Source organism: Manacus vitellinus, unplaced genomic scaffold (genome assembly GCF_001715985.3).
Source record: "Manacus vitellinus isolate BGI_N305 unplaced genomic scaffold, ASM171598v3 scaffold_7_pilon, whole genome shotgun sequence".
Lineage (NCBI taxonomy): Eukaryota > Metazoa > Chordata > Aves > Passeriformes > Pipridae > Manacus > Manacus vitellinus.
Genome location: NW_021940813.1, coordinates 2,808,953 through 2,823,624, shown reverse-complemented (window position 1 = coordinate 2,823,624; position 14,672 = coordinate 2,808,953). Strand labels below are relative to the sequence as shown.

At 39.0% G+C, this 14,672-nt stretch overlaps 1 protein-coding gene across 16 annotated transcripts in view; it reads left to right on the top strand.

The window, feature by feature from the left end:
- Positions 1–14,672, top strand: part of KDM6A (lysine demethylase 6A) — a 117,511-nt gene that overhangs the window by 35,233 nt on the left and 67,606 nt on the right. For 9 of the 16 annotated variants that reach the window (XR_003212939.2, XR_003212937.2, XR_003212938.2 and 6 more), the window contains exons 3-4: positions 5,625–5,683; positions 13,875–13,995. Coding sequence is in view for 8 of the 16 variants with exons in the window: in XM_008922853.3 (XP_008921101.2) it covers positions 13,957–13,995 (39 nt within the window). In the remaining 8 variants the exon portion in view is untranslated. Of the gene's footprint in view, positions 1–5,624; positions 5,684–6,381; positions 6,441–13,874; positions 13,996–14,672 lie in introns of those variants that run through there. The other 7 variants (XR_001922127.1, XM_018084061.1, XR_001922128.1 and 4 more) reach the window with 4 other exon arrangements.

The following is a 14,672-nucleotide window of genomic DNA, read 5'->3' as shown; positions in this document are numbered from 1 at the left end:
ACTCTCTTCTTCACGTTTGTACAAATGTAAACAAATTTTATTTGAACCCTCCTCTCTTCTTCCTGAACACTTACAGTCTCTGTGCTAGAGCCTGTCAGCTCCCAAAGGTGTGGAACTGTTTGTGCACAGGAGCCCAACTGGAATTTTTTATGCTTTACAAGCTCTCCAGGGAGCTGTTACTACGTATTGAGTAGTGTCAGGAGGAAGGATTAGGCACCATAGTGCCAAAACTTCATCTTTCTTTTTTTTTTTTCCCCGGTAAAGAAATAAACATATTCACACATTTAAACACATTTAAACTGTTCTTTTGCTTCGAACAGGTGGCCGAGAGACCCTGTGACCACAGGATGCGACGTAAACTGTAAACCCTTGTTTTCCTGGTTGGGTTTTCTGAGGAGCAGTGGCCGCCTGCCCACGTGTGTCTTGTGCAGCCTGAAGTGATGTGGGCTGGGCTGTGGGTTCCACTGGGACTTGGGCAGCTCAGGAAAGGGCTCAGACCTTGCTGGAGTTAATATGTCATCAAAGGCTTCGGTTCCTGTCAGTATTGAGCAAGTGAAAAACAGTCACTGGTCTCTCCTAATGGTGCTGAACTCCATCTTTTTTCCACGATTTTCTTTCAGACTTCCACTAACCGACTACATGGGGACTTTGTTTCTCTTGTTTTGTTTATTTTGTAGTGTGGTGAGGTACACACTGATTTCTGCCTAAATATTACCTACTTTTTAATGAGGACATATTATTCTGTGAATTATTTTACCTCCATCTGGCCCTGCCCCATAGAGTCACAAAGAATCATGGAATTGTTGGAGTTGGAAGGGACCTCTGGAGATCATCCAGTCCAACCCCCCCTCTCCCAAGGCAGGGTCACCTGGAGGAGGTGACTCAGGAATGTGTCCAGGTGGGTTTGGAATGTCTGCAGAGAGGAGGACTCCACACCCTCCCTAGGCAGCCTCTTCCAGTGCTCTGCCATCCTCAACATAAAGTTCTTCCTCACGTTGAGTGGAACTTCTTGTGTTTTAGTTTGGGGCCGTTGCTCCTTGTCCTGTTGCTGGGCACCACTGCAAAGAGCCTGGCACCAAACTCTGACACCCCCTGGAGATATTTATTTGTACTCATAGAAGAAATGGTGTATTTGCCTACGTGTCTCACTGGTTAAGGACCTACATGAAGGGGGCTGACAGGAGGCTGTGATGGCATTCCATGTTTTTATCCATCTTGTGCTGAGCCATAGGTGCTGTTTTCTCTCAAGTCAAACATTGATATGTAGCTTAGGAGGCTTCAGTAGTGTTTGAAAAGTCACTGTAGGTTTGATTTGCATTTTGGTTGTAGCAGTGTAGGCTTAGAGAGCTTTTACTTATGTTCCAGTCTTTTACTTGTGCTAATGCTGTTGTTTATGGGGGGCTACCAGTGAACTTGCCTGGGAGAATGATCCAGTTAAATAATCTGTTTTATCTGGTTATTAATAACTCAGATCAGTTCTGTCATTCAGTTGGCTGTAGTACTCTAAAAATGCTCGTGTCAGCACAAACGAGAGGCAGTGTTTGGGAATGTTTCTGAATCAGCAGTACCATGGAACTATGGCAAAAACTGTTCCTTTTCCTTTTTAAATGGCAAGGCCCTGGCTGGATGCTGCCCTGAGACTGCTCTGGGTCTTTAACATCTTTTCATACTCTCTAGGAGTGCCTGCTGGAGAGATTTTCATTTGCAAGCATAACTTCCTGGTTAAGTCTTGTGTTTATAAAACAAGAATTTGGAGTCAGTAACAACTGACTGTGAGAGATAAGTGTGTTACTGGTGGAGAACATCTGGGCCCAGATGTGGCAGCCATACATTTGTAGAGTCAGTCCAAGATGGGTGTCTGTAATCTGAACGTGAGTGTGGCCACTTGTTAGATGGGACAGGTGCATTTTTCTGGCCCTGTGTTTATTAAAGTGTCACTGTGATGGGCTGGGCTGTGTCTTTCTGCTGGATGTGCTGCCTGCACCCTTAAAGATGGAGAAAAAGGCTTTGTGTGGACTTGGCCTGAAATGCCTGGAGAACAGAACTCATGGAATGTTGGGGATCTGTTTCCATCTGCTGCTTCAAAGAGACTATAAACCAGTTGTTTGATAGAAGGCCTGTGAGATGGGTGGAGTCTTCCTCATTGGTTGTTTTTTCTTTTTGCTTGATTGCTCAAAACAGACAAGACTAAAAGTCTCAAATATGCTTATTCAGATCAGTTGCCTAAAAAGGTACATAGAGATGTATTTTTGCCTTCTGAGTTACCTGTTGACAAAAATGTATATGCCACACTGTTTTATAAAATAGAATTGAACTGTTGTTCAGCCTTAAATAGTGCGTGTAAGTAGCAGAATGCACAATAAAAGCTTGACAATTTTCTTAAATTGCATAAGTGTGGAAAATGGAAAGAGGTATTTGAGCCATCTAGTGGTTGGCATGAAACATGTTAACATTTTTTGATAGTTCATAGAAAATGTAAATGATGTCAGCTTGGAAATAGCATTTCTGATTTCTCTGCTTTTAGTTGCATGGCCGTAGAATGAAAAAATCCAAACATTCAACTTCAGGTTTGAAAAGCACGGTCTGTTTTGGTTTGTATCTTTTTTTTATTCTAGATTTTAGTGAAAACAAAGATCTGATAACATAAAAATTAAACTAGAAGTTAGTAGCCAAAGAATGAGTTTTGCTAGCATGAGGTCTTCAGAAATTGTGTGGGTTGTCAAGAAATTCAAGCAAAGGATTGTAATAAGATAATTTTGTTCTCTACTTCTCACTAAAAAAATGTTTGGAGGGAAAAAATTTGGCTTAAATTCTACCTCACCAGCTGTTTGTAACAGGGTCAAAATTACAAGAGTAATCCTTACTGGAACACATGGAATGGATATTCTTTGTGAGAAACTTGTCAAATAAAACTAGCAGAGGCAACCGAAAACAGATTTCTTAAGACAGGCTGTGTTGTGGTAAACAGAGCCACAGAATCTTATGATTTTAAGAAAAATGACATTTTGTAGATGAAAATTTTGTGTAATGATCCTGCTTGGTCCTGATCTGCATTAGGCTGTTGTAGCTTTTCATATTGGCTGTTACCAATAGGAACTTGACTGCACGTTGAACTTGGTATTCTGCAGAAGTAATGAACTTTATGTGTATTTCCCCTTCAGTTATTTGTGGGAAAGTGCCGTGCACTGGAACACTGGGGTGTCTTCCAGTCCTTGCGAAAGTCGTGTTCCAAGTTCAAACTCAGTTTAAAATATATTTTTTAACCTTAGTTTATTAGATTGGTCTTAATATTATGAACAAGCAGTACTAATGGTGTTACACATGGTTACATGTGTGTCAGAACAGATAAATTCATGAGCCATACTGACATTTCAGAATTTGCAGCTCTGCATTTGAGGTGATCTCTTAAATCTTGCCCTGTTTTTCACTGAGAAGACAGTGGCAGCTTAACATGTTTTTGAGATCAGTCCTAAAAGGTTTTTAAGGCTAAAGGAGAGTGAGAGAAGAGTGGGAAAGTCAGTCACAGAATGAAGGACAGTGATGGTTTATTTGTATTTTAGTGGCGTGAGGTCCATCTGAAAGCTTTATGTGAACTTGATACATAAATTACATTTTGACAAATCGCCTGCATTTTGGTTCTCTTGTGCCTTGAAAGTTGGTTCCTATTAACCCTTAGGATCAAAATATCATCAGGGAGACGATCCTGAATCTGTAACTTGCTTGGACTGTAAAATGTGATGGATTCCATAAGAGGAAATTAAATTCTTTGCAGGTTGAAGAGGTTTTAGTGGTCTGGCATGTTTTTGTTTGAATTTTACAGTGTGGCAAAGAAGGATTTTTGTGATCACTGTTATTCTCAATCTTTATGATGATCTAGGCTGGACTGAGATTGGGGGATATCAGAAGGGATACTGGATAATTTTAAGTTCTGTTCTACAGATGAGCCTGACCCAAGCACAGTGAAGGTTCCTGGTGTGTGCTGTGTTTTGTAGGCTTCCATGTGGCACATGTGAAAATCTATTTTACTTCCTCATTTAAAATGACTTTTAAATCAAGGTATTACATACACTCAGCTTTTGAGCTTGCCTTCCACCTCGTCTCTTGTTCCCAGAGCACACTTGGAGAGTGGAAAAAACATGGAAGATCTTTTATCTTTATGATGTCCATGTTGTGTTTTTGTTGAATGAAACAGGAATGTGGTTTTATGGTAGTGTTAAAGTGTCATCCTCTATTGTTTATGCACTTCCCCCTTCACTTGTCCTAGTGCTCTGATTGCTGTAGTATCTGGTCCTACCACAGCATTTTCTTGGAAGCTGTCCATTGCTGGAGCCATGATCCAGCTGTACTCGTGAAAGGATCTTTGGCATTTCCCCTGGTTTTAATTTGCATTTAGAAGACGCAAATGAGTGATAATGAAATTGTCATATTAGGTCCTGTTTCTGATGAATGCTGCTCTTTGAGTTGTCTTCTGGTTACCAGTTATGTTATAGGAGAAATTTGGTTATAACTCTCATATCTGGATTGGTTTTAAGGCAAAACTAGGATTCCTTGTGTGGAATTGCTTATAAATGGGATCTGTTTAAGAAGTGTGTGCAAGTGGAAGAGGGATTATCTTGAAGTACAGTCTTCAACAATGGAAACTCCAGCTCTTATCCATGTGTCAGAGCTTTGAGAAATATACCTGCTCTTTCAGAATCAGAATTGTGTATAAGAAAAGCCTAAAAATGTGTCACAGGCAGCATGTGCAATGTTGTCTCCTGTAAATAATGGATTAACTCTGCTAAATAGAAAACTACTGTGCTGTGGCCTAACTTTGCGAAAGAAAAAGCAGTTTGTTTATTTTTCAGAATTTAGGAAATATGTATTAATTATTTATAGAACTGGATAGTTAAACATTCATTAAAAGTCATTAGTAATTTCACTTCAGAAGTAAATCACAGTTTCTGTGAAAAGAAAATGGAGGGAAAATGGGTTTCCAGAAGGGGAATGTTTTTTGTTGTTTTGGTTTGGTTTTTCCCTTCAGCAGAATAGGGAGATAGGAAATAGAAATTTGATTAATGATGAAGAAATATGATTGTCATAGGTTTGAAACTAATGGTCTGTATTTTTTGGTATTCAGAAAAGTGACATTTCCTTAAGCATATTTTCAGATGCATTTAATTAATGTTCTACATTAGACACAAATTACAGTGTGTAGCTTTGTTTACTTCTATGTAAGTATAAATTATTATGACTATGAAATGGTGTTTGGTAATAAATTTTTTATTATTATTATTATTATATTAAATTGCCAAAGATTTCCACTTCATCATTTCCTTCCCTGCTTTTGGACAAGTAGGACAGAGCACATTGGTTTCTCTGGTGTAAAAGTGCTTGAATATTATTATTGCTTTTCCTCCAAAAATATCCCCTTTTTTGTCATCATGGAGAATCACTTCTTCTTTTTAATGTCTGCTCATCTTTTCATTCCTTCTTTTTAGTTCTTCCTGTTCAAGGTGAATTTTAAATACACGTATCTTATAATGGAAATAGAATGTCAAAGGATGAATAAAATACTGGAAACTGAATCTTAGAGCATATGGTTGTCTAATCTGGGTTTTAAACACTGTTTCTTTTCTTTACAGAATGCTGCCTTTTTATATGGCCTTGGTTTGGTCTACTTCCATTACAATGCCTTTCAATGGTAAGTTGGAATAAATTGATAGTTTTTGTGGTGTTTCATGGGTGTGTGAGTATTTCCCCTTCAGTTCAGTGTGAGTGTGCCATAGTTTATTTTTGGTTTTATTAGAGATACGATGTTTGCAGGTGGAACTGTCCTGGGTCACATACCTGACTTGGAGCAGCCACAGCAGTTGCTTGAAAAGGGAAAGCACTGACAGGAGAAGTTTAGCTCCCTGTAACAGGCTTCAGCAAAGGGGATGGAGCAGAATGACTCAGCAGGCTTTTGTGAATTGTTATCAACAGTCTGTAGCCTGTGCATGTTGGAAAGCCTGTTTACAAAAAACTTTCATCTTGGAAAAGAGGTGGGAAAATGGGATTGTTTTTATATCACTTGGTAGTCAGAAATTTTTACATCAGCGGAGAGTTTTGGATGGGAGAAGCAGCACACCCAGACTTGAGTCAAAGTGTTTAAAACTGATGTAAAAATTGAGAGTTAAAGAGTTGTAATTTCTGTCATGGCTTTGGGGGCTGAGCAGGGCTGCTGGGCATGGAGGGAGGGTTGGTTTCCAGCTGGGCTTTTGGTTCTGCCTTGTCTGTGATGAGAGTGGTGAACAGCGAGCAGAATGGACTCGGTCACTGAAGTTCTACTGAAAGGTCCTCAGACTTTCATTGGGGTTTATTCCTGCAGGGATTGAAGTCAGTGTCACTGCAAAAATGTCAGAAGGGTGTAGTGTTGATATCAGTGCTTTGTTACACTCAGTGTGGAAACTGTTAGTACAGTAAGTGTGACTTTACTACTTGATTGATTACTAGAAAGGTTCATTGTCTTACTGAGCTGAGCATGGCTGCAGTTACAGAGACACTCAGTGACCACCGGCTGACGGGTTGGAGCAGTGAGGTGGGATTTCTCCCTCCACCCCTCAGTAAATTGTTTTTATGTATCTATAAGAGAAAAGATTTTTGCTTTCCTCAGGAAAATGTACATAAACCTTTATTTCTCGAATTAAAATAGGTTGGTTAAGTCACGAGCTCGAAACATGGATTGTTTTTTTTTTTAATCTTGCAATTTACTGCTTTCTTTGTTGATAGCGGTGAAATGAATGCCGTGTATTGTATGTGACGTGCAATTCTATTGCATTCTAATTAACAAGAGAAGAACAGAACAGTTTTCAGAAAACCTGAGAATCCACTGTTTAAGATTGGGATCAGCCTTGGCTGGATTTCACAAAGTTCCAGATTGTTCTGTTTCTTATGCAGTCTTGTCTTCAGCATTTAGCATTCAGAAGTATTCCGTGCACAAGGTCTTACAAGGTGGATCTTGTTACAACTTGCACTGTGAAAGTGGTAGATAAAATTAAATAACACAAAGCACTTAGATTTAGAGTAGTTAATCTTTCATATAACCACCTGTTCAACACAGGCTTTTGCCATTAGCAGATTGTGCTATTTAGCACCTTACAGCGGATGGAGCAGCAAAGTCAGGTGGTTGTGAGGCCTAAGTATTAATAAATTAGAGTTTTGAATTAATTTAGATTTTTCTTCCACGCCTTTAAGTGAGGTTGTTGAGAACATGAGTATAAGCTGGTGCCTTAACTGGCATAACTGCACATAAAGCTTATGTTAAGGTTGTGTAGAATAATCATATTTGCCATTTCATTCGTACAACAAAGTTACATATGGTGTGATACTAAGAAAATTGTGTATCATTAAAGTATTTGGTAGAATTTTTAGAAGAAGAAAATCTAATGTAGGTAAAATCTTACACCTTTATGTGCAATGTTGATTTTTAACCCCTTCAGGTGCTTTTCCTCCCCCTTTTTCTGTGTTTTCTTTGGGGCGAGCAGAGTGGGATGTGTGGTTGTGGGTGTTTAGGTGTGACAAAATCACAATAAACATGGAGATGAGAGCAAGTCATTTACAGGGGATGTTCTTGATAGACCTTAATCCTCCTCAGAAGTCTCTTACAGTTTTTTAAGGAGAATCCTTCCTTCCTTCAAAGTGAAATGCTGGTCAAACTTATTTCCTGTTGCATTTTTTCCATCTATTTATGCTCATAGGACACGGATCTTTATATTTCAGGCAGGTAGAGGAGACCTCTAGGCTGTTTAAGGTGGTTTAAGCTATCATGCTTCATCCATTTTTTTTTATTGACACCACTTTAGATATTCAGAGATTTTAATGAGAAGCAAGTACATAGTCCTCCTAAAAGGAAGGTGTGAGGAAGTGCTTGAGGTTTTTTCACGTCTCATGTAAACAGGGATAACAAAAAAAGCAAGTGGGAATAAGATCAACTTTAGAATTCTTGTTCATATTTTTTGACATTATTTCTTAAGTTTTCCAGCTTTCATAAAATGAAGTGTTGGATTGGATCCAAGATGCATATGCAATTCACTGTAATTCAATATTGTACACTCATTTATATCCTAATGCAGCTTTACAGCATTATCTTAAGTACAAATCCTAGCTGATACAGCATTTTATGTTGGTCATTTTGTTTGACTGTTTGTGCAAGTACTGAATGTTCTCAGCATATATACAAACATTGCAACAGAAAGCTATTCCATGCAATTATAACAGTAAGATTTACCATAAGAGAATAGCTCCATAAATTGAATTGAGTATAGTAAAATAGGTCTTAGGGGTCTCAAATTTTGATACTCCCTTCTTTTGCACCATTTACCATCAAGCAGTAAGTAAAGTGGTTGTCTGATTTTCACTATTGTTAGACAACAAGTAGAATAGGGTTAGCTGAGATATTCACATCACTGGAATAATTTCATGTCCTCTGTAATTGTCTTTTTGATTGAACATAAAAGAATTTCAGTAGTTAATCCAAGGCTACCCTTCATTCCTGTGCAATACCTGCATCCAAGTGTAGTGACTTGGATGCCAAATTTTTTCTTTACTTCTGAGGATTCTGAGTCTGACTGGTCTGTCATCTTCTGGTTTACACTGGCTTCCATCAAGATGGAAGGATGGGGTCCAAGCTCTGCTGTTGTGTCCTGGAATGGATTTAACAGCCTCTGGATCCCAGTGTGCCAACTGTGGTGCTCCAAGGCCAGCCTGCAGTGTTTTCAGTGACTGTCACCTTGCAAATTGCTGGACAATGTGTGTGAGAAAGACACAGGATTCCTTAGAAACACCTTGCAGGAAGCTGAGATCAGTCACCATTACTTGCCCCATTTTAGGCTCATTGCCCTGAGGCTCCTCACCTCAGTCCAGGGTTTCCTTATCAGCTGTAAAAATTGAGTATTGTGTAAAACTCACTCCTTCAGCACTGACCTTGAAAAAAGCTAAAGATGCAAGAGATGATCCAGACCCTTTTTTTCACCTCCATCATGGCTGAAGATGGAGACTGCCTGAGGAAAATTGGTCATCTATGAGTGGAAGTTCTTGACCCATCTGCAGTGATCCCTGCCAAAGCAGAAGCACTGTCATCATCGTTCATATCTGGATATCACGATGTCTGGGACTGCCATGTCTGCTTCTGACTCTCCAACTCAGATTCAAAATTGGATCTTGACATCAAGTTAACTTTCTTTTTGTTGTCTTTCTGTGATTGTACAGCAAACCACTTATTGGATTGATGAAAACTCTGCTAATGATAGGAAAAAAAGCCTACTCTCAGCTGCTGTTCTAAGACTTTGCTGCTCAAAATATTTCACCATTCAACTGTTGCAGCCCTGTGGACAGAGGAGTTGTAGCTAAAGACTGTAAAAGTATTTCATAAACTGCAGTGCCTGAGTAGTGCTGTGTGTGTACATTTTGTGTATGTTCAAACTATGATTATGAGTTTCAAACAGGAATTACTCAATCATAGCTCACATCACTTTCATTAAATGACATGAGGCTTAGAATAGGTGGTCAGAAAATTGAAAGACGATAAGAATAAGAAAAAGAAAGTTTCACTCCAGCTGCATCAAGAGGCATATTAGAATAATGTTAGGTTCTTTTATTTTGTAGGCTCATTCTGATTTTCATGGGTTTTGTTTGAAATGTACAAAAGTGTTAACTTTTGAATAGTTAAATTGTTGCTCTTTTATTACATTCTTTTGCTTAGTACAAAGCTGATTTTATTCACAGTCTATTCAAGCATAGGCATCCAGTAAAAGTCTTATGAGAGTTCACTAAATGTTTAATATAATCATCTATTAATTATTATTCATCTGGTTTCTTCACTTTCATAATGGTAAGCATTGTTGTATAGATTAGTGGGTGGGAAGATAGCTGCAGTATTGATTCTGGAAGTCTTGATTTAGAGATGAAGATTCATGTCATTTTTATTTTTCCCAAACTGCTGTAGCGGTGCTGTGTAAAATGAAGGTCCAGAGGTGCTTTTCATCCCTCGTAGTGCCTGTTTTCCAGTCCTGTTTTCCCATTTTGCTGAGTGCTAGATAGCCTTTCCTGCCTGTTGGTAGAAATGCTCTCATTCTTGGAGAAAAATCCTTATTTGATTTTAATCAGTTCTCGTAGACTCAACCAACGTTGTGTCTTACCACGCAGTTGGCAGTGTCATCAGGGAACAAAAGGAGAGTCGTCTCTTGCTGAATTTAGACGACTCTCATTTATTTCTGCAGTACGAGGGCACCCAGCCCTTCGTTCAGTAATTTTTCCTATGGACTTGTGTTTGTTTAGTCTGCTGAAGGAGTAAAATTAAAAGTTCTGTCTCTGCATGAAGGGCAGTTACTTAGTGGTGGAGACACTCAACCTACTTGAGGAAGGCTCTGTGCCACCATCCCTGAAGGAGGACTCTGAAGCCAAGTTCTGCTTTGTATGTGACAGATCATGCAGCTGTTTGGTTGTATGTGCTCCTCTGGTTTTGTTCAAACCATGAAAGAGCTTTGAGGGAAAACATCTGGGTAACTTGGATGCCTTGGATCCTCTAGACCCGTATCTTTCTGGATGTAAGCTTGGACAGAGAACAGAAATGGGATTAGAGATGTTTCCGAGAAAACAAAGATCTGTACAAGACTCAAGTGACTCCAGCTGTATCTGGAAGGCCCCACTCAACCCATCAAACAGATGGGCTGGGAAGGACTGAAGCTTCCAACACTGGGCCATGTTCTCTCCTGCTTCCCTTTACTACCACAACACTTGCTCCTGCTTTCCATGTCCTTCTTGTGCCAACCTGTACCAAGCCCCAGTGTGTCTGTGTTGGGTGTTACTGACCACTCTAAACTGAAATGGGTGTCAGTGATGCTGCAGATGTTCTGCTGTTGATGTGGTGAGGGACCAAGTCTGGAGCTCTGGGCATGGCAGTGGAAAACAGGCAATCCCAGAATAAAACAGAGGTTTTTACTGTAGCTGATGTTCTTGATGTGTCCTGTATTCGTGAGCATGTTGCTATTTTAAGTGTTTCCTGTAGGTGAAATTACATCAATATTAATTCAGCTATGATGTAAAATTGCTTGTCTGTCTGTAAGAGTTAATGAGTAAATGTCTTTTCACAGGTTGAGTATTTTATCCCATTAAAAAATTCTACTGACTATTTGAAATGAGGCTATAGTTACCAAATTAGACATGAGCCCCTACCACTGGTAAAAATTATTGAAAATGCCCTTTCAGATCACTTCATTGGTGAAATTTTGAGGATGCCCCTTTTTACAGAAGTAGTGGAAGTAATTTCCGTTTGTTATTATTCATACTTTTCATCCTGGAAAAACTACAAATTGTAAAATCAAGATGGAACTAACACTAGAGTTTAGTAGAGGCTAAAACTTGATTTTTAGTTAGTTTAGTCTGCACAGAGATAAACCTTACACAGACCTTGGAGGGGTGTGAACCAGCAGGTTCTCTGCTGCATATGACACATCCTTTTTATGTTGTCCACTGATTACAATTTACTGGTTTTTAAGTGCTGTGCTCCTCTGTAAGACTCGGGTAGGCAACATTCTTGGGGTTTTTTTGAATGAAAGCATACATTCAAACTAAATTTCAAAACTGTCCTTGAAAATCTTTTATTATTTTTGTGGCTTTGTTTGACTCTATTGCTCAACTGTGGCAATGAATAATATTTCCTGTTCTGTAAGCAAGAGACTACAGGAATATTTTTGCCTCTTACAGATTATCTTAAGCTTTTTTAGAAGTCCACCTTTCTGTGGTTTTTGCAACTGAGACATGACATAGGAGAAATACAGAAATACTATTTTTCTGACCAAGGAAGATAGCTAAAAGGAAGAATGCAAAGTTCCCAAAGTGTCTGTGAGTGTGGTCACAATCTCTGTTACAGAACTGCAACGTCTTTATTCCTGAATTTTGTTGTGACTTTGATAAGACAGTGGTTTTCTTCTTTTTTTAGAACTTAGGATACTGTTTTTGAACAAGATAAAAATAATGGATTTTAAATACCAGTGGCTAACATACCAAGTACCAGATTAGAGTTAAGACAAGAAATGGAAATATATAATCACAGAATCTTTCCTTTGGCAGAACAAAAGCCTGGCTTAAAATCTGTGCTGGTATTTAGTGATCAGTCTTTGGCTTTCCATTTTGAGCAGTGTTCTTGTAGGTGATGATGATGATGATGAATGTACTGAGACATGGATCCTTGTTTGTTTTGAAATCAGTGTACATTCTGAGGTGTGTGATTCACCACCACCCATATGATTCCAGGGAGGTTTAGATGAGATGTGAGAGACTGCTGAGCCTGGTACAGGTTTGTCCCTTTAGCTCTTCACTTGCTCATTTTCCTTGTGTAGGCAGAAAAGTAGGGTACTGGGTAAGCAAAGTCTCTCTGAAGGGTTGTAGTAAAGGAAGCTTCAGTTCCACAATAGAAATGTAATACTTTTTTAAGCTCATCTGCTCTTAACTTCTATTTAAAGAAGTGAAATAATGCTTTAGGTAGGAACAGTTGTTGCATTGTCTAGAGGAAGTTCTGTACCTTTGGTTTACTGTCAATGAGAAAAAAACCTGTAAGAATTTTAGAGCAGAAGCATTTTTGCTAATGGATTAAAAAATGATCATTTATGTGTTTTGTAAATAAAAAAGTATGAAAAACATTAATTGAACTTCCCATTGCAACTGCTTACCTTTTTTTCCTCATAAATAATACTGCACTTGGAGAGAGGGATTAAGTCAGTGTTCCCAAGCAGTGTATGATTTTAGGCACTGTGGGCAATTCCTGTCCCATGTCCCTGTGGGAACAGCTCTCCCCAAAGACTGTCCTGTCACCTGCCTACTTGGCCTTGATCTCTGAGTTTCCCTGGGGCAGCAGATGGGACTGTGCTCCCCGGCCTGGGGGCTCAAACCTACCTTAAACTGGGACTGGTTCCCATTTCAGAATTGTTGTGTGAGCAGTGGTGTATGTGAAGGTATTTTCTTTCAATCTGTCATTGGATTTCAGGCAACAATGAATCTTAGCTTCTTTCTCAATTCCTCTGTGACTTTAATTCTGTTAACTTTTAGTTGCATTTCAGCTGTCCCAGTTTTATGCAGTTGTCCTGAGAGGCAACACAGTCCTGTTTAGAGTCATGTCGTTTCTGCTCCAAGATAGAGTTGCTAGACGGCATTTTTGTTTTGTCTGGTGCAGCACCATCATTAACAGGGGCATGTGGGAGAGGATTTGAAGTAGAATCAGAGGCATTTTCACCTCTCATGGGAATGTGAAAGCAAGTTACAGGGGGAGGAAGTGGCAGGCTTTTGTATCTATGTTTTCCTGGAAGGAATTGAGTGACTCGGAAGTAATGGAGCAGTAGGTGTTAGTTGAGTCCCTGCATGGCACTGGTGCTAGGGAAGGGAGGAGAAAGAGGAAAAAGGATCAGGTTGGTGCAGTGAGAGGAGATGTGCCTGATCTCTCCTAGGCCTTCTCTTCTCCTGCTGCTGCTGCACTATTGGAAGCAAAAGCAGCCTGGCTGTTGGCAGTGACATGAACGATCTCTGTATTGTGTTTATTGTTCTAAAGTTGCACTAATTGGTGAGTCATCCTTTCTGAAATATCAGATGTGATACTGTATTTCATGCAGCAAATTACTTTCTCTAAACTAATAGAAAAAATTAGACTTTCAAATACACCAGGATATCTGGAGTACAGAATTACCCAATCTTTGAAGAATCAAAAGCCATGCACCAAAAACGTTACTTGTAAACCATTATTTTGATATGTTCTTCTGCAGCAGTGCTTTCTGATCCACTTTCTGTTAGTCCTACAAATAACATTGATTATAAAGTAATACTTGAGTAAAAAAATAATTTTTTATTCTGTGTTTTTCTTTCAGGGCAATTAAAGCATTTCAGGAGGCGCTTTATGTTGATCCCAGCTTTTGTCGAGCCAAGGAAATTCATTTGCGACTTGGGCTTATGTTCAAAGTGAACACAGACTATGAGTCTAGTTTAAAGGTAGGTTTTGAGTCCCTCCAAACTGAATTAACATTTCTTAAAAGTTGTGTTGCATCTTAAAACTGCAAGGAACGCATAAGGATAGAGCAGTTAAACACCACCTGCTATAGAAAGAGAAGTGCTTTAGTGTGAAGTGTCTCTAAGCAGAATAAGGATTGGATTTGAGGTGTGTGAGGTGCTACATATACTCAGAAGAGTCCAGCAATATTACATATGAGCACTGATACTCCAGAAGATCAAAAACTCAGTGTGGAGCTCTCGTTAGATTAAGTGAACTGCATGGGGAGACTGAGGATGTACAGGAAGTGGAAGGAAAAAGTGAAAGAATTCACAGCTTGGATTACTTGATTTTTTTTTAATTTTTTGTTTCTATTTTTTTCCCCTGTCTGCCCTATTGTCAACTGGAAGCTCTTAAAATTAGGAAAATAGAAAATTTTTATGCAAAATAATGTTTTCATATTTTTATATCATTTTTTATTTTCTAGCACTTAATCATTCTTTTGTTTCCTGGTTTGAGAGTCAGCTTCTAAGGCAACGTTTTCTGGCTAATTAGTTGGATATTATTTGTGGTAATACAGCACTTTGTTTCTTCTGTGCTCCTTCAGACTTTTTACTGCTGACATTCTATTTTGGTCTCTGATTGTAATCTGTCACTTTATCTCCCTCCATTTAACAAA